Raw genomic sequence first — 25,401 nt, 5'->3', positions numbered from 1 at the left:
CAGCATTCTCCCACAGAGAGCCACTTGGCTGACTCTCAACAAATACACCAGTCCGTTTGCTCGGTAGCACCAATAAAGCTGCACTAAAATTGTATAAGCAGCAAAGAGTACTCTGAATTTGCACAGAACTTAGTTATAGGGTTACACAACAAACTTCCATGCCCAATACTGTCACAAAACTTCCTGATGTTTTAAAACTAGCTCAGGTCAGGCTGACTATCAGAAACCTTTCAGATTTGTATAGGAAGCAGCATTCACACAATCACTAGCATGAGCTCAGTGCATGAATTAATCTCTCAGTAGTAAAAATTTATTTGAACTGTACCAATCATGCCCATATTTCCATTAAACAAGCCAAAATCTGCACCTGTGTTACACTGGCTGTGGGAGGGCAGACAGAGCCACCAAGATACAGTATGGTATCTGGCATACAAGCTTTTCTTGTATAAAAGTTAATGTGTTTAATTATTTTTAAGTTCCACTCCTCCTCCACTCAAGTAAATTTACTTGCTATCAGTTTCCTGAACTGCACCGGCCAGGGCTTCCCTTGGAGCAGCTTTAAGATGATCCGAATTTGCCATCTCACCAAACCCAAGTTTCTCTGCTTTGTTGTTTTTCCACACATTGTGTAAGAGCTGTGGAGGAGATGAGAACAGCCCTACACAACACCACAATCTCTCCAACTCAGGCACCAGAAAAGGCTCTGAGGGAACAGCAACTAGGAGTGCAGAGTATGTGTTAAAATGCTCAGCTATAAGATTGGTGAGAGACTGTGATCATGCAGCACAAATATCCTGACAAGAGAGATATCCAAACCATCTTATTTTCCTTTTTCACTGTGTTTACAGGTGTTGCACACATCTCCCCCCTTTATGCACAGTGATCCTAGTTTGCATCTTCTTCCAAGATACTGTGATGACTTTGTGGTTTAAATCATAATTTAGTTACAATATTAAGGCTGGCATAGTTTTAAAAGATCAGCATTCCTCCCTAGGCTCCATACTGGTCACACTTTGCAGGGTTTTGGCAGCAAGTGACTTAGCTCATCTCTTATCAGACTGTGAAACACTTCAGAATTTACAACAGACCTAAGACAGCATTTACAAACTCAGCTCAGGGGAGAAAAAGATTTAAAACCAAATCTTTCACAAAACTGATTCAGTGTTACAAAAGTCTCTGTATGCCTCTGGCAGCTTCTGTTCCCACCTGAGGCAGGGCGTACCCACATGTGATGTATTTTATACGTGTGTGTGCAGGTCTGCAGGACAACCTCCATGCTGCCTTCCAAATGGCAACTTTCCAAGAAGCAGCTGCCACTGTGCACCTTGCTGTGTACAGCAGCTCAAGTTAAAAGCTGAGAAGCAAGTCAACACACCAGAAATTAGCTCAGCAAACCAATAAAAACATAAAGAATGAAAAAGTAAGCAATTTCCAATAACTTCACTCGGCTCATGAATTAAATGAAGAAATGCTTAGGAAGCAAATAACATTCAAATGAATGTTTCTTGTTCTATCACAACAGTTCCTGATGAATTTAATTACAATAATTAGAGTAAATATGTATTTAATTTTATTATACATAAATGAAAGATAAAATAGAAGGAACTAATTAAATTATAATAGACCAGAAACATTTTGGAGTTTAAAACAATTGCAAAAGCTCACATGTTCCTCAAGATTCACACAACAATTCAAATGAAATTGTCTTGGGTACCTAACAATCCAAATACAAGCCACATGTTCTTTGGGGACAAATTATCTTTGATGAAATGGGGAACAACTACCCAATCTTACAGGTTACATGATTAATTTTAGCTTTTGCTTACTGATGAATCATTGACTTAATCTTAGGCTAGCTTTAAGAGCCTGTAATTGGCCGTTCCATAAGCCTACTGCAAGGCTTATGCACAAGTACCCTAGTGTTAAAGGGGAGGGGGGTGGAAGCAAGAAGAACATGGGAAACCAGTTAGAAAGGCTTTGTGTGAAAATCCAGTCTGAGAGAAACAAAAGAAAATGCAGTAAAAGAACCTCTGAGAGCTCCAGCTGCTTTACCTGATCCATGCAGGTTGATTTAAAACGTTCACAGCAGCCCTCAGCAAAGTATCACCTATACTAAAAGACTTGTAGCTTGAGGCACGTGAATGTTCACTGGTTCATTCAATTGAACAAGAGCAGAGAGGAGCAAGAAGGAAGCCTGAATGATTTTGCCAAAACTAACAGGAAAGCAAACTCTGACAGTTTTGGTGTGGATTCTGCTCTGGAAATATAAGAACCAGGAAATATAAATAAGGGGGGAAAAAAATCACGAAGTCTTATGAGGACTGCAAAATAATTTCCAGAGGAATGCAGAGGAAGTCTCATCCCTTGTAATACCTTCAACTAGAGGGAAAAAAATAATGGAAAGTAACCTAAGGAAAAAGCTAGTACTGGCAAGTAGACAGGCTATATGGAATACATTTTTTCTTGCATCTCTGACTTCTGTTAACATTTTTGTGGCTCTTGAGGCAGCAAGGTAGGAGCTTTGGTTTATACTCATTAAGCGCAAGCCAAAAGCCTCCCACAGTTCTATTTGGTAACTTCAGCTTAACATGCTCAAATATACACAGACTTCTGACAATGATTCAATTTCCCACTCAAACATAAACTATGCCAAAAAACATCCAAGATTATTTCAACTAATAAACACTTGATTAAAAAACATGTCAAATCAACTTGGTCTTTACATCAACTTAAATGCCTGTTACCACAATCATTGTCTAAACCATAGTGTGCAGCAGGAAGCCCCCCCCCAAAAAAAAAAAGATTGACAACATTCTCACAGTGTTCCTCTGACAGTCATCACTTCTGTGGTTGCACAAAGCTTAGGACCCTGCATTTGCAAGAGTGATTCTCCTGCATGTGGCTTGTGCTGTGAAAATCATTTCGGGAAGTCAATATCTTGACTCCTGAAGACTACGATTTGGGACAAATTCTGTGCCAAAATTTAGTTATTGAAACTAAATAGTTCAAAGTCCTGTATGCAGGACATGGTGCACAGTTTCAAATCCCTCTCAAAAAGCTGCCCTTTGCTTCAACCTTCATAGACATCTCTTCACAAGAAACACAATACTTGAATATGTACACTGTTAAGCCAACTTAACACAGATGCTGTTCAGTAGCATATTTATTTTCTTTGTAAAACAGTGACATTTGAACTTCAGATTTTTTCAAATTCCATCTAACTCCCCTACTAAGTTTGTATACTGAGTATTAAAAAGACAGCCGAAGCAAAACATAAAAACAAAAATTTCAACACACGGACACAAATGAAGCGCAAGGTAACTTGTGATATGCTGGATTTATAGATCCTGAAATTGTGTTCTCCAGACGATTATTCTTTCCAAATTTTCACTGTTACAGTAGTGCAGAAGGCATATCTAGTATGGTTAGCTCTTACTCAAGAGGCTTTTCCAATGTAAGTAACATCTCTAATAGACCATTCTGATGAGCAACAAAAGAAAAGGCAAATTTTCACCAGACAGATGAAAGGAATACAGCACAAATGTATGTCAGGTAAAACACTGATTGGAAATCAATGACAAAACATCCCCAGTAGCTGTTATAGCAGCTAAAATCTGTTTTTTCTAATTAGGACCGAGGCACATTTGACAGACTGTACTGCCAATAAGAGCAAGCCTCCTCCTCCACAACTACCATTCTGAAGCTAATCATGGTCAAATAAATATTAAATTTGCTCAAAACACTTGAGACAAAAGTTCTAAGACAACCCAGTTCAACAGAAAACACATGTATCCAAACACAATGTCCTGTTCCTATATGTATTTTCTCCTACAGAATGGTGACATGACCTAAATTTCATTCCCACTGAGAGATCTGTTGAGTACTCATGGAAAGATGAATCACTCTCCTCAATGGAAATAATGACTCGTGACAGCAGTTAGCTCCTAATGTATAAAGTATTGCATGGGCAAAGCTAGCCTGACTCCCTAGTGCAAATAATTAGTGGATTGCTACAACATGTATTTCTCTACCTAGCTTTAAAAGGTATTGGAGAACTAATAGTCTGGAGTATTACCTGTGCTACAGGAAAAATGCATCAGGAAAGCCAGAGGCTGATCTAATTCAAAAACCTTCTGACAGTGGCCAAAAGCAGGTGTTTGCAGAAAGACAGCAACGGGAGTGATTCTTCTCCTAGCATGCTCTCAGCTGTCACTTAAGGGTTTAAGCTGCCTTCAGAACATCCTTCTGAACTACCACAACTAAACTGTTCTTCTGTGGATCTCTCAATGAAAGCACTGACACCTCTGCTGTATCCTGTGGTGCTCACCTCAGGGGTTTATCTACATGCTGTACATCAAAATACTTCACTTTGTTTCAATTCTGTGGCAAACTGATCCACTGAGCGTCCCCCATCATCATGCTATGAGCAAGTAACTATTTCCATTTACTTAATGTATACTGCTCAGCATATCTGAGTCCTAAATCACACATCTCTTGAACATTTTCTTTCTTATTTGAGCAGTCGTGGTCTGCTTGTCCCAGGATATAAGAGCACAGGTAGTCTGGTGCAACTTTACATTTTATGAAGATAGGGAATCAAGTGCATCCCATACCCAAAATATGTTTGCACAAAGGCATAATGATGCCTTCTGGTTTAGCTTACCTGCTGTGTTAAAGCTCTCTGGTTTCTGAGCATTGCCAGAGACTAAATTGAAGTACTCCCAGAGCAATGACAATGAATCCCCTACAAGCCCTCTTTGCTGAGTATCAGTTGCTAATAACTGCCTCAGGACTTTTTCTTAGAGACAGAAGTACCTAATTAAATAGGCTGATAAGCCATCTATTTTCACCATTTTCATGCTACAATTCTGACAATTCTTAAGCAAGGCAAACTGGTATGTTGCACTGAACAAGAAGCTCAAGAACTCTGAAAAGCAACATGATTCCTTTGAGAAGGAAGGAAACAGGGAAGGAAAGAGGCTTTTATACTTCAGAGTTTAGGTACTTAACCAACCAAGCTGTGGCTACACCTCATGAAGAAATCAGGGCTTCTCCCAAGTGGGAATCTACCTTTGGAATTGTGGAAGTGCCCTCTGAACACCAACTCCATCCCTCTTCACTGCCTACAACCAGATAGGCCAGGTACACATGCAAAGCTATGTGTGAAAAGGTTTACACATGTGTGAAAACCTTCCTGCACAAGCATTTATATTAAGGAATCTGATTGTGGACACAGAGTCATCCTTTTTTTACAAGGTATCATGGTCTCAGCCCTTACAATTCTTTCTCACAGTGGAGTAAGTTCGTGAATGTGTATGCCTAAATAGTTTTAGAGACAGGTACTTTTACATATGTAAATACGTATGAGCTTTATTTGCATCCCACAACAGGGCACAGTTATTCACAGCCTTCCAGATGCTCTGTCCCGTTCACCCTGCATGCACAGCTTCCCTGAGACAATGATGACACTCCAACACTGGTGACATGGCCACTCCCCCAAAACTGTCATATATGCTTTGTCGAGAGCTTCTTTCCTCCCCACCTTCTGTCCCTTCATCCTCCCAGGCCACACCGCTGTCCCCAGTGCCAAGGTCAGCAGGTGCAGAGGAGCTCTGTGGGCACAGCAGCAAACCTGGAGGCAGCTGGGGTGGGGAGCACAGCAGGGACCTGTGAGACCTTCAGAGCAGCGCTGGCAAACACCACTGCTCCAGCAGCTGGACAGGAACCAAATTCTGCCCTTGCTGGACCTGCCAGGCCAGGGAGCAGATGACCAGGGTCCATGCTTAACCAGGCAGCTGCAAATTCGACAAAGCTGTGCCTTACAAGTGTCGTACAGGCCCTTTGGGAAGGCAGCCTCAAAGCTCCACAGGGTTACGTCTTGCACAGGTGGCCTGTAGAGCTTCATGGGATACTGGTCTTAATATTTTTTTCAAAGCTTGCTCACTACATTTATTACTGCAGTAGTGACTAAGCCTCCAAACTATTTTTACAGGCCCTGAACAATAGTAATCATTTAGGATTAAGTTCTGCTTGCTAAACTGAATTGTATCTTAAAGCCCCACATCTCTGTTGATCACAGAACATGAAGGATATCAGTTGGGATAACACTGGTTTAACAGACATTTGAAGAACACCACAAGAACAAGAATTTGCTATAGGGCCTCTTCCCTGTTCAGATCACAAAGAAATGCAGTGCATTGCAATATCTCTTTAGCAACAACTTCATTTTAAAAGGCACAATGAAGATGCAGCAAGGTAAAGATGATCAGGTTTCTGAATGATCACACTTGTCAATTTTTTCAGTGGCATTTGGGAACCCTATCTAGGACATAGCAGGACATTAAGAAGCTGTATATATCATGTTCAAATAATGCAAAACTAAATCTAGAATACACATTTGCCAAAGGCTACTTTCATTTTATCCCCAAAACACTGGATTTTACTTAACTCATAGGAGAGCAACTTTTTCCAATTTAATTCTATTTCCAGAAACAAGAAGCACTAGTATTTAATGTTGAAGCCTTTGTCTGTCACCACATACATTTTAAACAAATCACTAATGTTTAAGAGATGGGTAAGTTTCAGCAGCTCTAATTTGCACAAAGCTGAAACTATGACCTAAACAATCTCACTACATAAATGCTCTGAGGATAAACCTACATAATTTGTCTTAAGCTCATGCAAAAACAGAAAATGATGATGAACAGTATTTCTGACATTAATAAGGCTGGTGTTAAAAGCCACAATCTACACCATATTTATCATATATAGGCATTTCTTCTACATTTTTTCCTTCAATTCTATCCCTGAAAACCAAACCAGACAGTCAGTTTACTTCTCAGTTATGAATATACCTTCCCCTCTCTTATTCCAGTAAATTCTGTGGTTTGCTGGTTGTTAAGGGTTTGGGGGTTTTTTGTGGTGGTGGCTCTTTGATGGGTTTTTTCTTTGGTTCATGGGGTGTGTGTGTGTGGGGGGGTATGGGTGTGTTTTGGTGTTTTTTTTCCTAGTTTTCTTCTTTTTTTAAGGCTGTATGACAAGAACGTGACCAAAACTTAAATCAAACATCTTACTGCTTCTACACTTGTTTCTTTAATTAATAAATATGTTATTGCTAACAAGAGACCTTAAAAAAGCTACATTTTGAGACTGTCCAGACTATACTTAAAGGAAAATACATGTACTCAGAGTTATATGAGCAGTAAGAGTCACAAAACACAGACCCTAACCCTGTAATCCAATCTTGCACATGCAGCCTCACAGACTTTATTGGGCCTATCAGCACTAGGAAAGCTTGCAGAATCTCACCATGTGCACTCTGATGTTTACTGGATATTTGGTATTAAATGATAGAGGAAAGATTCTCTGGCCTTTCATTTAAAAGCCTTACCTTTATATTACCTCTGGAAATTTAACTTAAATTTTGGTGTCAGAGAAGTACTAGGATCTGTGATTCCATTCCTCAAATGGAACTGCTTGCACACACAGGAACATCTAGCTATTCATGGCTGTGTATCATCTTAATCAAGGTAAATCCACTCTACTCTTAACATTTTCTAAATACTTATTCACTCAAACAGAACTGATTTGAACAGAGCACTATGAAAAATTATCCTCTTAGAGAAAGAACATCAATACTATTAATACATGGGAACATATGATCACAAATACACACACCTCCTGTGCATTAAAATGACTCCTTTATAACCACCCAGTAATCAAAAGGGGGAAGGGGTGTCCACTTCAGAATTGATCTTTTTTTCACACTAAGCAAATGTTCACAAACAAATTTACAAGCCAGAAGTTTTTTACAAGTCAGTATCTTTTCCATATGTATATATGTACTAAATCTATAGGAGAGATGTCTGTATGTTCAGATGATGAGGTGCACAGGCACTGTCAGAAGTGGCATTATCCCACTGGTTTAATGTATGAGAAATTAGCATTATTTATGTGCAGAAGAGGCACAGTGCTCTCAGGAGCTAATATAAAGCTTCTGATAAAATAATTTTGGTGAAGTCTTGCTAAGCAGCAAGCTACGGATCTGTGCCTGCACGTTATGAGTCACTGCTTCATCAGGAAGGACTTCCATGTTAAATGCAAACATTTGGAGTCACTTGTTCATGCCCTCCTCAACACACCTAAAAAAACTGTAGAGTTGTCCTCAGCTGCCAGGAAAACACCAGCAGAAATGTACTATAATTGCCACCAAGACCAAAAAAGCAATTTCAACAGGGCTCTCCTGGCAGACCACCCTACTTATGGTAACTGCTGCCCAGGGAGCAGTTCCCACCCCAGAGTTGTCATTATAATTGCAGGGCTGAACACAGGCAGCAGGAGGGTCCCTGCTGTGTCCCCCAGGTCACATCTTGCTCCTGCCTAGCTCCACATTGTTTGTCACTGGCCATCAGGGGCTGGTGGACAAGCTTTCTGCACATCTCCAGCACCACCACACCTGTAACAAAGCCACACCAAAATGTAGGATAACTGGTGCCAAGCAGTTACGCTGGGCAATACAAAGATTCTGCTTTCATTTTAAGTACCATTCTTCCACAAGGATAAACAGGTGTTTCAAGTGGGCTTTCCAGAGAAGCCTTTAGAAGGGTGGGGATGAGGAAGAAGGCATCCAGACCTTGGTGCTCCTTTCAGACCTCTCTGAACATCAGACTCTTGCAAAATAGTCACAGATGCTCTCATTTAGATCTGCAAGATCTGTTTCCTCCACTCTCACTAGCCACTGGGCTAGCAGCTGCTCAGAGACATATTTTATTTGAGCAAGCTGAAAAACAAAGAGAGGAGCAAACAACACTATGTGCTCTACACCACACGCCTTGCCCTTCCCCAAGGACTCAGCCGCAGTATCATCAGAACCAGGATGAAGTCACAGCTGCAGCCACAAATCAACAACTTTTGCCTTTTCGTGTGAACCTCACGTGGCAAAACTGTGGGGTGCTTATGCAGCAATGAAAGGACAGGGTTTTTTCTCTACCTGCCCCACATTAAAACACAGGTGATGGCCTAAAGACCAAACTTCCAATATGGGGGGAAAAGAAGAAGAAAGCACAGCTAGTGACAGAGAGGAGGGACATCTACCTGGCTCACTGACCTCTACTCTACTTCCTTTTCACTGAGAGGAGGCATTTTAACTTCACTGCTTACAAGAAATTTCCTATTAGAAGGCTGAGGTTTCTACTGCATTTTCCAAAGTTTCATCATCAGAATAGGGCATATTCCTATGCAAATACTGTAAGGCATTATAATAGATAATAGGGAGTATCATGGCTAGCCAAACATGTAATGTGAAAACATACAAAAATGAATTTCACTCTGTGCAGTTTCTTTTAAAATTCTGTGCTTTTCACATTTTCCTGTCAGATGCATATAGGCACAGTCACTAATTAATATGAACAGTATAGAAAAATATAAGCCATCACTGTAAATTTACTTTCACTCACTTAAGCTAACAATCAATTTTAATGAAAAGAATTCTTTAAAAAATAAAAATGAACTGCAATGCTGACTTGAGAATCTACATGGAAGCTCGCATTTCCTGTGTGTTCATTTGTGTGGAGGTGAACAAGCAGCAGATAATTTAAAATATCCTGCTGCCATAAGATCAACAGGTTAGATGTTAATAAGATGTTAATAAGAACAAAAAGAATAAATAAAAGAAGACAGAGAAAACAAAAGAAAAATACTCCAAAGCAAGAAAAAAGCAGAAATACATATTCCTGTCACAAAAAGGAGTTTTGATTTGAAAGACCAAAACAAGATTTACTTCCACTTCCGCCAAAGCCTAGATATTAATGTTTTCAAAATTTCTTAGGATCACCTTGTAACCTCAGGGCACTCTAACCAAAATTCTGCAATTCGTCCACAGGCATCATGGGAGTCTTATGGCAGCATATGAAGAGCTGCATAAGCAGGATACAGGGCAGTGCCAGTCAGCACTCCCAGCTCAGAGGCGAGGAGGGAACTCCTGCCATTCATCCCTTCCTGTCACCAAAGCCCCAAACTTAAACCCACTATATTCCATAGACAATAAGGTGAAATCTGCATAGAAAAGTGAGAGGACTGGAGATCTGAGAGAGATAATACTTTCATTAAACTCCTGGGAAAAATATTTTGGATATTTATCCAAATTTTCCTCTTGAATATTAAACCCAGAGGATGTGAGCATGGGGAATGAGTTGAGGAATCTTCCATGGCCATGCACGTGTTGTTATTTTGTAGCTGCAGCCGAAAGAGGAAAATGCCAGAGCCAATTTTTTGTGCAGCTAAGGATTATTCCAGTCAGACAAAAACATGTTAGCCTGCTGTTACATACTGAGGTATTGTCATGAATGAGAAAAGCAAGCAAGGAGAAAATAAAACAACAATATCACACTGGTTTGTATTACAGACTACAAAGAAAACCTTGGTATTGCTCCAAAGTACCAAATCACAGAATGTAATGAAGATCAAAACTTTAGGATATACAAGAAAAATCCAGTCCACAGCTAAAAGAAAACCCTAACAGCTACAAAAAAGAAAATTAAATTATTTCATTTATGATGAGATAAATCAACAAAATATTATTGTCCAACTTCTAGGTAGCAGTAGAACACAGTCATTGGTGGAGAGGGCATAAAAATGTTTGGCTTAAACCAACAACTAACAAAAAAACCCCTAACCCACCAACTTGGAAACTCTAGGTCTAGATACAAGCCTGAAGTCCCACCTAGGACGCACAGATGCCCTGTGGCAGCATGATAAAACCAGTAAAATGCTTCAAAAGAGAAACACTATTCTCAACAGCTTCTAAGAGTTAAGAGCTCTCTGCTATCAGAAAGCCTATAAAAATTGGTCTGAATGATAAAAGATGCAGTTCACGAAGCAAACAGACATAAGAAACAGATAAGAAAGAAAACCCAGGCCTTAAAGCATAAAAATAAATTTATTTTCCTGAATGCTATCTAAAGGTGGGGAATTCCAGTGTAGGAATTCCAGTTCACAAACTTTCAAAGCCTAGCTCATATGTGTTCTGTGTTGTTTTGATAGAAAGAGATTTTTGGACAAATCAAACCAGAACCAAGAAGCAAAAAACCAAACCCCAAAACAAACAAACAGAAATGGAACAAAAACAAAGAAACAGGCAAACAAAGATGTAAAATTTCAGTGATGTGAAAGTCATACCTGGACGTTTCACTGAGCGCAATAGCCACAAAAGCAGATAAAATTGATAAAAAATATGTAAATTGACTCATTCTTACACAAAACTCTTACACATCCACTGTTTAAGACAACTGTTTGAAGCAGAGCATAGTGGGGGAAAACCCAACAGAGTTGGTTTTAAAAAGTTATTTTATTCATGACTTTCTTGGTAAAATTAGGAGCATCTGTGGATTCCCCCACCTCCTCCTTCTTCAAACAAGGCATCTTTTCTCAGAGCAGGCTGCAAATGATCAAATCAATGGAATCATGATCTTGATTGTCCTAACCAGCTCTCCATAGACATGAGTTCACAAGAGAGGCAGCTTCCTCAGACATTAATAAAGACCTTTGATCTGTCTTTGAAGAAATTTTTCTCAGGATATTTAAAAGTCTGTGGTTTATTTTCATGTGTAGAGAAAAACAACACTGAGGTTAACACTCCCACACAAATGTCTCAACAAATCTACGCTTGTCAAAAATACCCATGAAGAAAATTAACATATATGCACTTTGAAGGTGTACATTTTTATTCTGTAGTTCTCACTGTAGCCTCTGCTGCTTATTTCACAACTCATGGACATTGGGCACTCCACACAAACACCAAGCAGAGAAAAAAACCCCACAAGTAAATTGGAAATGGCAGCAAGGTTTAAGAAGTTTCGGTCTCAGATATCCAGACCAATTAATGTGGGGTAACAAATTAACTTACACTAGATAACACATCCTAGATAATCCTTGCTTACTAACCATACATTTTCACTGAAAACAAAAGCAAACTTCAAAACTTGGTGGACTTTTACTGTGCTTTTAACAAAAGTATCTTATAAAGGCTACTTATTTTGTACTTGGCATGAGAACCGTGCACAAGAGCATTACACAGACACACACCTGGTACATGAGTACCTTATTTAAAATGTCCTATATATGTCTATGAAGACACATACATACATACTGAAATACAAGAATTATCACTGGTTTCTTCCTTTTCTTTTGTTCACAGCTGTTCTAGCTAATAACATCGTAATGTTGTATTTCTTGAGTCAGAGTCTTTTTGAAGAACTGTGATTACAGGCTGCTTTTCAAAGTGACTTTGTACTGTATTACCAGCATGTTGAAGGGCACAGAAAATGACCATCACAAGCACTTTGACAGAGAAAATTCACCTTCTGTCAGAAAGGTGGGACCTTATTACAGCAAACACCACTGAAATGGTGCTGGTATGTGCAACTGTGTATGTGTAGGGAAAGTTAACCACTGAAGACAGAGGTGTAAAAATGGCATTAGGCTGAGTAAACTTCCTTTGTCTTTTATTATTACAAGCTTCTATTAGTTATATTCAGGTTTTGCATTGGAATTGTTTTGATAAATATTTCTAAAATGAGTATATCTGTTATGCTGCTAAAAACATAGGAAGAAAAATATTCAATTTAGAGTGGTTGAACAAGTAAACACATGAAACATTTAGGGGAGACTTGTGCAGTAAGAAATTTTCCCTGGTTTTTTAAATTCTGCCAAAACATGCACTTACACAAAACCAATGCCATTACTGAGACAATACCTTAACACAAGTTCACACCATGAGTCTCTGAATTAATTTACTAAGTTTCAGTAGAGAGAGGGAAAGCAAAAGCCAGGAGCTTTTGTATTAGGTATTATAATATATAGGTATATGTATAATATATAGATTTTGACCCGGGAGGCACACGGATCTCATGTGAAAGAGTGAGAAATAAGATATGATGTATGAACTAGATCAGACTGATAACCTGTAAAACATAAAAGCCAGGAAAAACCCTCAATAATTTTGCAAAAAACCACCCTCAAACAAACCTCAAAACAAAACAAAAAACCTTCACCATTCAGTAGACAGAAGGTGTGTGACTTTCCACACAGAAAATTCTGGCCTATCCTGAAACCCAAAACTTAGAAAATTTTGGTTTGGGTTTTTACCTTGTGTAAAATAACAATATGCAAGACTGAAACCAAACAGATGGAGAGTCCTTCTTGAATCCTAAAATACCTCACATGAGCTATTGCCTATGGGATTTACAGTAACATGTCACACATGCAAAAACCTATTTGTTTCACAAGTCTGAATTCCTACCCTTCATTTTCATTAAGGTCTCCATGACAGATGAATCTGGGAAGGGCCAACCAAAGTTCCCAGTGTGTTTTTCCTCAGGATAGCCTGAGCTTGTTTCTCTGCACATTTTGTCCAATGTCTAACCAGGAGTCCCAGCCTGAATCAAGGCCAGTCCCAAACAGGGCAGAGAGAGAGGAAAAGGTACTGACATCTCTACAAATTTCAGGGAAACTGATGCCTGCAGGGAGTTCAGAGATAGCCACAGTGAGGAAAAACTGAAATTATCAACTGAATTATCCAGCTACATAAATGTCTATAGTCCAGGTAGTTTCCAGATATTCAGGGAAAGGGACAACTTTAGACACACTGTTTCCAAGATAGGAACATTTTTGTTTCATATAGCACTATATCATGGTTTTGCTTCAGGGAATGATGTAATTACAGAGTAATTATACATTGGAGCCAAAATTACAGCAGCTGAATAATAAATATTAAACCATGTTTATAATAGTAATAAATACTAAATTCAATAGTAAATTAAATATTAATAAACATTAAACTACAAACATTATATTAAATAATGTTAACTATTTCTTATGCTCATACAAAGAGAAAATTATATACTTGGAAAGTAAATTTATATAATTGAAATTGGAGCAGCTGAATTTTATTTCTGTTTAATAATAAAAATCTGTCATACAGATAGTGCAAGGTTCGCATTTTTTTTGTTTAGCAAGAGAAGCAGATTGAATAGCATTACAGAATTTACTTTTTCTAACACCTGATGTTATAGCGACATTGCTTCACCAAAAATCTCTCTTGCGCTAATCCTTATAAATAATCCATTATTAACATCTAATTACAAAATAAGTATGAAACATTATATTTTAAAAACAAAGATAAAACAAAACCTGAACCCAAGTGAGCATACAGAATAAACACCCAAACCCTATCAATCTCAGAGGCCACTCAGCTAATTGTGTAAAATTCTGCTCAACCCTTTATTCCCAGCAGTACAATGCTAAAGACATTCTACATATTTTACTTTTGATTCCTCCTCAACTTCCTGAACCCACAAAAATATGGGTTCAGAAGGTCGAGGAGGAACCAAATGTATTTGGTTCGTGCACCTGCAACTTCAGAGTCCTCCCACTGCAATGAAACCCTTGGCTTCACACTGTGGCCTCGTGGCAGGGGTAGCACCTCATGGAGAAGACAAATCACCTCAAGCATGTCCACTGTGTGTCAACTACTTGCTACAGGAACTGTACACTTGTAATGTGATAAATATAATGTCATCTTCCAAGACTACCATCAACTTGGCAAAATGCTGGACCACAAACTAGGAGAGCTGAATTCCTGTGGACGAGAGAAAAGAAGGGTTTACAGGAGGTTGTTTCAAATTATTACCAGAGAGAAGGAAAAAAAAAAAAAATCAGTCTGCGCTTTAAAGTACTGATTTCTGAGCTGGAAGTCTAAACCTTCATTTCAAATTTCAAAAGAGATACCCAAGTTTGCCAAAGAAATGGTGTGTGATGCTTCAAGGAGCTCAAACTCTTGATTTTCTCATGGATCATCACAAAGAGGTCTATTGCGCAACCATCTGAACAATCCTATTTAAAACAAAATTTGACATCTGTGAACATTCCTAATGTGAAAATTTCAAATTTGTTCAAGGTGAGCATCTTATGTTTTCATGCTGTGCACCATGAATTGTGTGCTTTAAATTGCCAAATATGTGGCAAACACCACCTAAGACTTAGCAGGAGATGGATTGATATCAGTTATCCTACAGAATGGGTTTAACTTGAGCTCAAGGCCACAAAACCAAGAACTAGTCACATGGCACAGGTTCTTTTCTCTACTTTTCTCCTAGCACAAAATCCAGTGGATGGGAATGTGTGTGTGTGTTTATCTATAGCTATATATCTGGAGTTTGAGACATTACAAGAATGAAGACCAGATCATAAATTCACACACCAATAACGAAATGACAGACAAGTGATACAGATATATCCTTCAAAAGAACCTGGTCAAGACCTCCCACACAGACTCATCCTTCTAAAGATGACTGTAAGCCTGCACATATGCAAAATGGACCTGGGAAGATCTTAGCTACCACACTCACAACACATCCTGCAAAACACTCCAGGATTGGAAGGGGGAGGAGGAGGAGGCAAACAGATGGTGGAAATCTCACAGTGCCCTTACCACGAGCAGAATACCATGACAACTCTAACACTGTTCAAAAGGCATCTTACTGTCTCAGAAGAGGCTCCCTGTAGCCAAGGGATGAGGAATCTGGCTTGTGGTCAGATGAACATAAACCACAACCAGCACAAAAATTACATCCAGTTCTCACACATGCACTTTTCCTGTCTGGGAGTGTTCACATCCTTGGCTGAATCCAGACCTTCATCCCCTTTGAGTTACTGCTGCACTTGCAGGATCCCCAAGGGCTTCAACGACCAAAATTTGACAAGATCCTGTGAGGGGGGAAACAAGCTGCTAATTTATTTTCTTTCTGCTGCTTGACTTTCTGCAATTCTGCATGCCAACAGATGCATCAGGATACACAGGGTAAGCACTCTCGCAGCAGTCTTCCCAGAAAAATGGCTTAATCTTGCCATCTCCCTGCCCGGATGAAACACTCACTTATCTCAGATTCCCTGAGTGAAGAAAGGAGTCTGTTTTCACTAAATGACCTATGCACCATCCTATGCACCAAAACAGCACAGGATCTTCTGAGAATGAGAGCACAGCTCAAATGAGATAGCTGGTCATGGCACAGACCACCCCTCTGAACTGAACATCCCTCTGGATAGAAGCCACTTCAAACAGTTTTCAGGAAAACACTAATGCAGTCTACCCAAAAGGAAGGACTGTTTTCTTTGGAAGTGGGGCAAATCTACCACAAAGCAATGTATTTCACTTAGGGGAAGAATAAATGTTTTAAGCACATTCTGTCTGAAGGCACCAGTTCCAGGAAAGGCTCACTGATGCTGTGAAATGACCATATCCTGGGATTCTAATTATTAAAAAGACTTGTTTATGTTCTACCCAGTTCAGTAGGTGCATTTGCAGGCCTAAAGGTCACACCAGGACTGCAAAGGATGAACAAGACAAACCTTTGCGGGATCCCTTTTCTTTTTGCCCCAGTCCACACTTACAGTGATGGGCAGAGGATTGCAGACCTCTTTCCAAAAGCATGTGCTTTGCAGTCTCCCATTACATTGGTATGCCAGGCAATCAGATCTCAACTCCTTTTAAAAATCAGTCTGTTGGTAGGAGTCCTATCCATTTCAGCAAATTCTAAGCACTGCCCTTTAAGGGATGCTAAAAACCGGAGCAACATAATTCCTTGGTTAGTCATGGATTTTTGCAAGAAGCAGCAAGTTCTTAACAATTCAGGGTCCTCACCCTGGGATTAATGGAATATGTAGTCCTGTGAGGGATTTTGCTAGCTCATAAATCAATCACTGACTAAAAAGGAAAACACCAAAGGTGAAAATAAATGCCAAAATATCTCTTAAAACTCTAAGATGAAGCCATCTCTGAAGGATATTTCAGTCCTTCCCACAAAAGTTGCAGGGATTTCAGAACCACCTGCGAATTCACTGCTGCCAAAGAGACATATGCAGTTTAATCTCTACTTCAGAATAGGACTGAGAGGATGGAGACCAAGTTAACATCATAGAAACATTTGGTCCGTTATTCACCTGGCTCTTAAGGAACGTATATTTTGACACTTCAGATTGCTTGTTCATCATCAAGAAAAGAAAATATCTCCTTTATATGCAGAAAGATAGCATTCAGTTTAGAGATGAACAAGATCTTTAAAACACAGAACAGAAAATAAACTGTAAAAAGAACAAGAATATGAGCAACTAAGAATAGACGCAAACTTTGCTGAGTCTCTAACTTGCAATTATTTGATTTATCAGAATGTTTCAGTGTAACCCAATGTCATTGCTCTAAGAATCTGGACCCAGCCTAACCAAGCTGCACACATCTGATGAGCTTGAGAACCATTACATTGTCACTTCAAGCAAGATTACCAGTGCAAAATCTTCTGTAAAACAGGCACCTCATAACATGAAGGAAAGCACAACAGTGCAGAACACAGGTCTTCTGCTATTCCATTAGCACAATTACAGAAAAGTAATTTCTATTAAGTACCCACAGCACAGTGGTCTATGATTTCAGGAGATGTGACTTTACGACCTGGATGTTCCCTCTCAAAATTCTTTTAATTTTGACACAAGCAGTAATGCATCATATGAGAATGCTGCAAGTATCCTTGCTTCTTCTATTTACATAGCTACAATCCCTGTTGTTTAGTAATTGAGCTAAAACAGATGAAAGATCACAAACGCAAGGCACACACAATCAATTTATTTTTAGCAATTGTTGTTTACCGTTTTCTACAACATCTTATATTGTCATCCCTCCTGGTGGTACAGAGAAAAAGGGCTTAAATTAACTTGTATACAAAGGTTTGCCACAAGACACAAGTCAGCTCTCCAGGAGCAATCACAGAGCCCCTGTGAATTACAAACTCTGTTACAAGAAGAAACACTTTTTTCTTACCTCTTTCTTGCACACAGATGCCATCATTATAGAATGTAAGTGTTGGTTGAGACAGATATGCAAAAAGGCAAATTTTATGCTCATTAGTTTAACCTTGAGAACCCAGGCTCACTGTTTTGGGTGCCACAAACAACATTTATGATACTCATAAGTTATATGGGTCTATTTACATTTTTACCTTATGGAAAAAAAAGCCAACGAAATAAAACGTTGCTCTTCATTAACCCCTCATGAACATGGAAAGAGTTGCTCAAAACAGAAAATAACCCAATGTACTAAAACACACTGGTGAAAAATTTCAAATCATGCTACTTCTGTCTTAAATGTCTCATTACAGTCATTCCAGGGTGTAATAGCATTGCAGAAAACCAGCACTCTCTGGAACAGAATGAGTGTTTTTTATGTTTTGTGCCATGGTACAGGGCATGAGTAGCTGATGTTCTGTCCAAAACATCAGGTGTGTTTTGAAGGTGAGTCCCTTAGGTGGTGGCACATCTTTTGATGGGGAGTCTGAAAATTTGCAGGTGGTGAGAAGTTTCAGGGTAGGTGAATGGGATGCTTGGTTTTGTCCATTTCTGAGGTACCACTTTGCTTGCTACACCAGCAGTTACACTGTGCATTTGAAGTTTTAAATTGCCCTTCTGTTACTCATACCTATCTCCTCTGCCAACCCCATTAGCACTAACAGCCTTCTCTAGGCAGACAATGCTATAAATAACAATGCCTAACAGTGTACAGGTAGTTAAGAAAGTTTAAATAAATGAACTGAGGAAGACTATGTTAATAAAGCAGGCTACTAATACCAGAGTGCTTGTGCCTCTCATCAGCTACATTCAAGTACCATTTAAAAAGTGCTTGAAGTATACCTGTAGTATTTCACTTCAACCTCTAATAATTCACATTAATTGCTTAATTGGATAAATATTTGCATTAGCAGATTTGATAGTAGGCACTGGCATTCAGGAATGTCAGAACAGAATACAGGTAAAGTGTACATAAGTGCTCTCAACAAGAAAAGGAAAAACTCCATCCTGGGAGACTGAACAGATGCCATTCTCCATAGGAGCACAGCCTGTCTGGCAAGTCAGCTGGCCTTCCCAAGGACCAAGTGCCTTTTGCCAGTGCAATAAGGACTGATCTACCTGATCAGGAAGTAGGCATGACAAACCTAAAAGGGAGTTAGCTCTCTACAGCCATGAATACTGGATGGCATGTGGCCTTGAAGCCAACAACATACATACATTGCAAGAGTAAATGCAGGGGAGGATGTCCTTCTGGACTGTTTTTCCAAGTTCAGGATTTCCAGGTGCACCCAGTTCTAAAGTTTGAAAAGGTATAAGGCTCTTCCTAATACGCTGGTTTCCCTTTCCTTCCACAAGAAATGTCATATTGACATTTGTTGTCAACAAGTTTGATACTAGCTTGATGTCCAGTTTATACCACTGCTGCAACTTACATGCATGAAAGGGATTTCTTGGACTGCTTATGTAATTCATAGTGTCCTGTGTTTGTGGTATCAAAGCCCATAGAAAAGGTCAGAGTACATTCAGGTTACCTGATTTAGCTCACTACTCCTGCATTTCAACTTAAAAGCATAAGCCTTTAACTGCACACAAAAGCCAAGTAGGCATCCAGCATCTTACACTCAAAGGAAACCAACAGCCTTCTTCCCAAGTAGTAACAATCTGTAAGCAAGGGGCAAAAGGTGAGTATCCTAATAAACCACACCACAGTGAATATAGGGAATCTGCATTTGACTGAAAAAACAGGATGAGCACCAACTAAAACTAATCATCATCCCCTAACATCACTGCCAGCCTGCTATGAACAACTCTTCATTTCCTACATGCACTATAGTAAGCTCTCATCCTAACCTGACATTGTTGATGCTTCACAAAACTGTTCCCAGTGCACGCTGCCATGCAAATCTGACATGCCTTAGACCTGGAGGAACAAGTTTTTCTTATTAATGAGTGCTTCAAATCAGACTAGAAGAGACTTCAACATTATAGAAAATGTCACTTTCTTTTTTGGTAATGTTTCTGAGCAATTCACCCCACTCTCAGATGTCATCCATTATAAACCAATAGCTACTTCCACCTCCTCTGTTCTTGCAGAAAAACAACAAAAGGAATCATTCTTAGCATTCAGTGGAAAGTTACTACAGTTAATGAGCACAGTCACAGAGATTAAGATTTAGAGTCAGAGTATGGTGGGAGTAAGGGAGGAGGCTCTCAAAGAATTTTAGCAGCCACAGAATTGAGGCAAAAAAGCACTCAAGAAATCATCTAGTGCCTATCATAGACCATAATGATTTTCTGGACTTTTCAGCAATTAGCTTGGCAGTTTAGTAAGAAAAATTGTGCCTTATTTGTGTTTGGAACATGTTGAATTTCACCTTTGAATCACACGATCGGGTTATTGTTTGCTAGATGGTATCCATGACCACAGTTTTCCAGCAGACGTGGACTATAATCCATTCATTCCTTAATCTGAGTGGTGATAACCAAAACACGAGTTCCTGAGGTTAATCAATATTTACACAGTGTTAGTCATTTATCTGCAATGGCATTAGAGTATGTTTCCTTAACAGTGGCACTTCAAAGGCGCCTAGTTAGGATACGTCTCCCTTCCACCAGGTACTAATACCTCTAGAGTGCTGGACTCAAGCACTAAAGAAGTAGCAAGGTTTTATATTGCATGATTTTAAGGGTGGACAAGTCATAATTTGCAAGGTAGTTTGGTTTTGGTGGTGGTGGTGCTGGGGAGGGAGCATTTACAGTGCTGCTCACTTCTTGCAGTCTGGATGTGTTTATTAGTCCCTGCCTTTTGCCGAACATGGATAATGCAACCTCCGAAGCTCGTGGTAGTGGACGACTACTTTTGTGCTCTCCCATGGGTAGACAAAGGAAAACAGAACACTATCAAAGTGGAACAGAAAGATCTTCCTAGTGAAAAGCTTCTGAACCTAAATCTGCCTCATCACAATAAGTATCTACCTGAAAGGTGAGCTAGGCCTTGTCACAAAATAGGAAATGTGGTTTGCAGTGAAGCACCCAGTGCTGCTGCTGAAGATGATGCCTTTGAAGTATCAGGGAGGGAATTGTTACAATGGCTTAAGACCAGAAAACACTCACTGCACTACAGACATCCAGTAAGGATCACAGCCCAGTCCTGTTGGTCTGCATAAGGTTGTCAGCTTTTGTCAAATGACAGCCTTGTGCAGAAGGAGAATTACCATTCTGGAGGGAATAACACCCACCATCAATTATAGTAATAGTTTTACAGTCTCTGTTAGCTAAAACAATTACTTTTTTCCCCAGTTTCCTTCAGCTTCAGAGATATAAACCATGCATTCCAGAACTAACAGCACCGAAAGCCCAACCAGACCAAAGCTGAGCCAGCCAAGGGTGAAAGACCACCACAGAGAAGAGGTTGGTTACAGTGGGAAAGGAAGCACACAAACACAGCAGAAAGAGAAGGACGATGTAGCCCAAGTCAGCACCATCCTGAGAAGCCCAAAGGCAGAGAAAAAACAAAAAAGTTCTGTCAAGAAAAGAGAGGATCTCTCTCGTGATGACTTGCTATTTCTTCTGAGCGTCCTTGAGGGTGAATTACAGGTAATGTATTGTCCTGCTTTATATTCTAAATTAAAAGACACTCCACCCTCCAACCCCATTATCTCCTCCACTACAAACATATGCTGCTTTTTTTTTTTCAGAAAGCACCTTACACAGTCTGATACAGGACAAATATGAACATATTTGTCCTGTATCATACAAAAACACCCCAAAATTATAGCTATTATAGCTATCGACAGGAAACATGATCTTTATACCACAAGTAACTATCAAAGCAGACAACTCATAAAACTTTCTAGTTGTGCTGCCCCATTCTAAGTATCTTCAAATCAAAGTATCTGCCATGTACAGCTGAGATGGAGAACATATTACAGACCTTTAAGATATTTTACTTAATTATGTCTTATCCTCCCATCCTGTGAAGCCATGAGTTTTACTCCCTATGAAACAGTATGTGCCACTTCACAAGAAGAAACTCATTTAACAGTATTCCAACACTCTGGGCTAGAAAAATCAAAATAGCTATTTTATTTCCCATAGTACAAAGCAAATGTGTTACATGCCACTTAGCCCCCCAGTTACTGGATTTTAAGAGTGAGCATTTTTCTACCTAGAAAAGGAACCATCTGTCAAGTGGTAAATGGTGCTTAACCTGGTCAAACATAATTTCAGGAAGTTGGAACCAGATTTCCAGTGAGCAGGGAAAATATTTCTGTGGCAGACTTATTACACAGAAGCAATAACTTTAAAACTACTCACAGGCACAGAAAAAAACAACCTGGCCAAAGTGGCCTAAATAGGTGTAGCACACGGTGTCAGAGTTTATTACCTAGACAGTACCTGGGTAGTTCTACACTTAAAGTGTGTGTGTATATTTATATAATAATACAGACATGCTGAACAGAACACACATGTGATATGAATATTTAATAGCTGCACCAATATTTGAGGGTAGATTCAAGACAAACTTCTACAGAGTGTTTCATTATCCAAACAGAACAATTTCCATATTTGCAAAACATTTCTCTCCTGCCCACTTGGCCTTTCTTAATTTAGGTTAAAGTTCAGATGTCACACCTTTTTATATATTTATTTATATTATACACACACTCTTCATTACATGTGCATCATATAAATGTAAAAACATAAATGTAAATATATATACACACACTCTTCAATTATTAAGCTTTAAAGCTGGAATAGGGAATTGAGAAACTGGAAAACAATGAACCTGAAATGAACATTTTAAAATCACATCTGAAATTTAAAAGGAAGCAGCACTATGAATAAAAAATGTAGGAAATCATCTTTTATCCCTTATTTTCCACCTCCTGTACTGCCAAGTCAAATTACTGAAGATCAGCTGTCAATCCAATCATAACTAAGTTTCTAATTTAGATGTCATTCCTTTCCAAGTTCCAGAACATTCAAGGTGTACAAAGACCACTCTTCTGTGTTTTGCTAAGGATTAGAAATAGAATATTTTATATTTTAACATTTGTTTCAACAGTCATAAATGGGGATACAGAAGTCTTCCAGCCAAAAGGAGTCAGACTAGAAGCCTGGTCTATCCTTTTCTCTGATTTCCTTCCTTCCTGGTCTATCCTTCTAGGATTAGCACATACTTGTTTTTAACTTGAGATGATTGCACAGCACAGATGTTTGAGACAGTTCATGGAGTTTGTATCACTGCAACAGAGAGAGACAGAGGGCCAAACTTTACCACCAGAGGATGCAGAGTCGGGGGGAAAAAACCCAAGAGGAACACATATGTAGTGTGTTTAAACTACAGAAGTCATCTCCACCCAAAACATACAGAATGTACAACACTTTCAGGTTTCAAGAAACATCCCACCATCCTGCACTAACAAGATACCACACAGATACCATTTCTAATACCACAAGACATACTTTGCCCTGAAACTTTTTCTTGTGAATGCTGCACATTAGTCCAGAAACAGCAAAACAATCTAATCATTAAAGAAGTACTTAAGCTTTGATGAAGGGTCTGAAGATCTTGGAGTTTATGTTGAACTAAGAAAATACAAAGACCAACACTTCCCTCATGCTTTTCAACTGTCTTCACATTTCTGACTGTTTTGGAGCACTTTACACACACAGTGTTATTTTAGAAGCTTTTCATTTTTCTTAAAATCAAAAGCAGAGAGCTATGTAAATACATAAATACAGTTTAACAAGATAAAGCCTTAATTTGTGTTTCTGCAGGCTCAAGATGAAGTTATAGGAGTACTTAAGGCTGAAAAAATTGACTTAGCTTTGCTTGAAGCACAATATGGCTTTGTTACTCCTAAGAAGGTGTTAGAGGCACTCCAGCGAGACGCTATTCAAACAAAGGCTGAGCAATGGCAAGAAGATGTCTATGAAAAGCCTATGGGAGAGGTAAGAATGAGTAATCGATATTTAACCATAGTTCCCACCAGATTCAACAGAAAATCTCACCCACTGCTAGGGAAGGAGGGAAATGAGCTCTAAATCTGGAAAGGAACATGAGTGTAAGTGAGAGCAGAACAAAGTCCAGGGTCCAGCTGGGACCTGAATCTAGTGATCCTCACTTATACTGCAGACTGGGACTTTATACATCGACAGACATGATTTTGTTTAATTCAAACCATCTTATTTTTCTTTTCTTTTCCCCTTCTGTTATCCACATTCCCAGTCCATACAAGCAGAAGCCTCGCCAGGTCCCACTTGTCTCATGGAGGCCCATCTTACCAGTGGCTGCAGAGTAGCAATGACACAGCTGTGCACCTCTGCATATCCCTGCTCCCATCAATTCAGGAGCAGTCATGGGGATACCAGCTTGCTCTGAAGAGTTACTATAATGAGCTGCCATTAGAAACTTCATACAGGCAGAAATCTAATATTCTCATGTTATGCTTAAGTAACCTTTAGTTTAATTACACTGCAGCAGCAGCTACCATACTTTCTGAACAATGTTATCTGATTCATTTCTGCCCTGCAATGCAAATCACTGGATATTAAAACACCTTCACGTCAGATTGTGTTTTTTTATCCCAGGTAGCTGTCTCCAATTCAGATAAACATTTTTTAACATACTGCTCAATATAGATAAACATCAAAATATAAAAGCAGAAATTATAAATAAAAGTCTTCTATCAAGTGCTTTCCAAGTTTTTTCAACAGAAATGTACCTAAGGACACAGAGATCATTCCAGACACAATTATGACAGGCAAAAGGTCAACTCTCATTTCAGAAGCTCAAAGGTTAAAATCTCTGGTTATAATCTGAAACAGATAAAGTTCACCTGTGAAGCTTAATTTATTTTAGAACATCGTGCTATTATGTCACAGAAACTTTGAGCACAAATGGAAATTATTTGAGGAGAAGTCCAAAACAGTTTGAAAACATAAGCTCAGTCTGTTAGTTTATGTAAGTTTATACACTCTTTCCTTCTTACATTTAATGGCAGAGAAATAATTTCTAACACCAGCGGATTTGGCAATTTAAAAAGGCAAAGGTAAACACCTGAGAGCCACTGAAAGGGTAGAAGGACCACTGCCACTTCTTGGTCTTGGTAAACCCAAGAATGCTGTAATAGGCAGGCATTCCACAATTTCAGTTTCAAAATCGCCCTGAATTATGTCAGAGATCCATTTTGTTGTTTTTCTGGGTTTTTGGGTTTGGGTTTTTTTTTTGTTTTTTTTTTTGGTCTTTTTAAAACACATATAAAGACCAAAGGAGAGGTGGAACCAGCCACAAAGCCCAGGAACAGACCATTTAAATTCTCCCCTTTGCTACTAGGACAACATACCTTTGAGAGTTTTGCCTGGTAGCTCTAAACACAGAGAATCTTCCTAAAACTCAAGTGAAATTACAATCAATTTCACAAGGCAACTGTAAGATTTCCAGTCCTTTAACATTCTCTCACAATTCTCTTATCTATTCTAAACATAAAGTTTCTTGGCAGATTT

At 39.1% G+C, this 25,401-nt stretch overlaps 2 protein-coding genes across 6 annotated transcripts in view; one reads left to right on the top strand and one right to left on the bottom strand.

Moving 5' to 3' along the window:
* CMSS1 (cms1 ribosomal small subunit homolog) overlaps positions 1-25,401 on the bottom strand; it is a 256,935-nt gene that overhangs the window by 119,083 nt on the left and 112,451 nt on the right. The window lies entirely within an intron of this gene.
* The window catches only part of FILIP1L (filamin A interacting protein 1 like), a 188,092-nt gene that overhangs the window by 87,321 nt on the left and 75,370 nt on the right, over positions 1-25,401 (top strand). The window contains exons 4-5 of the mRNA XM_064410747.1: positions 21,190-21,486; positions 23,674-23,847. Coding sequence (XP_064266817.1) covers positions 21,217-21,486; positions 23,674-23,847 — 444 coding nt within the window. The 5' untranslated portion in view covers positions 21,190-21,216. The remainder of the gene's footprint in view (positions 1-21,189; positions 21,487-23,673; positions 23,848-25,401) is intronic.

The sequence above is a fragment of the Passer domesticus genome, chromosome 2 (assembly GCF_036417665.1).
Source record: "Passer domesticus isolate bPasDom1 chromosome 2, bPasDom1.hap1, whole genome shotgun sequence".
In the NCBI taxonomy this organism is placed as follows: Eukaryota; Metazoa; Chordata; class Aves; order Passeriformes; family Passeridae; genus Passer; species Passer domesticus.
The sequence above is the reverse complement of the archived record's forward strand: the minus strand, read 5'-3'. Positions and strand labels throughout refer to the sequence as shown.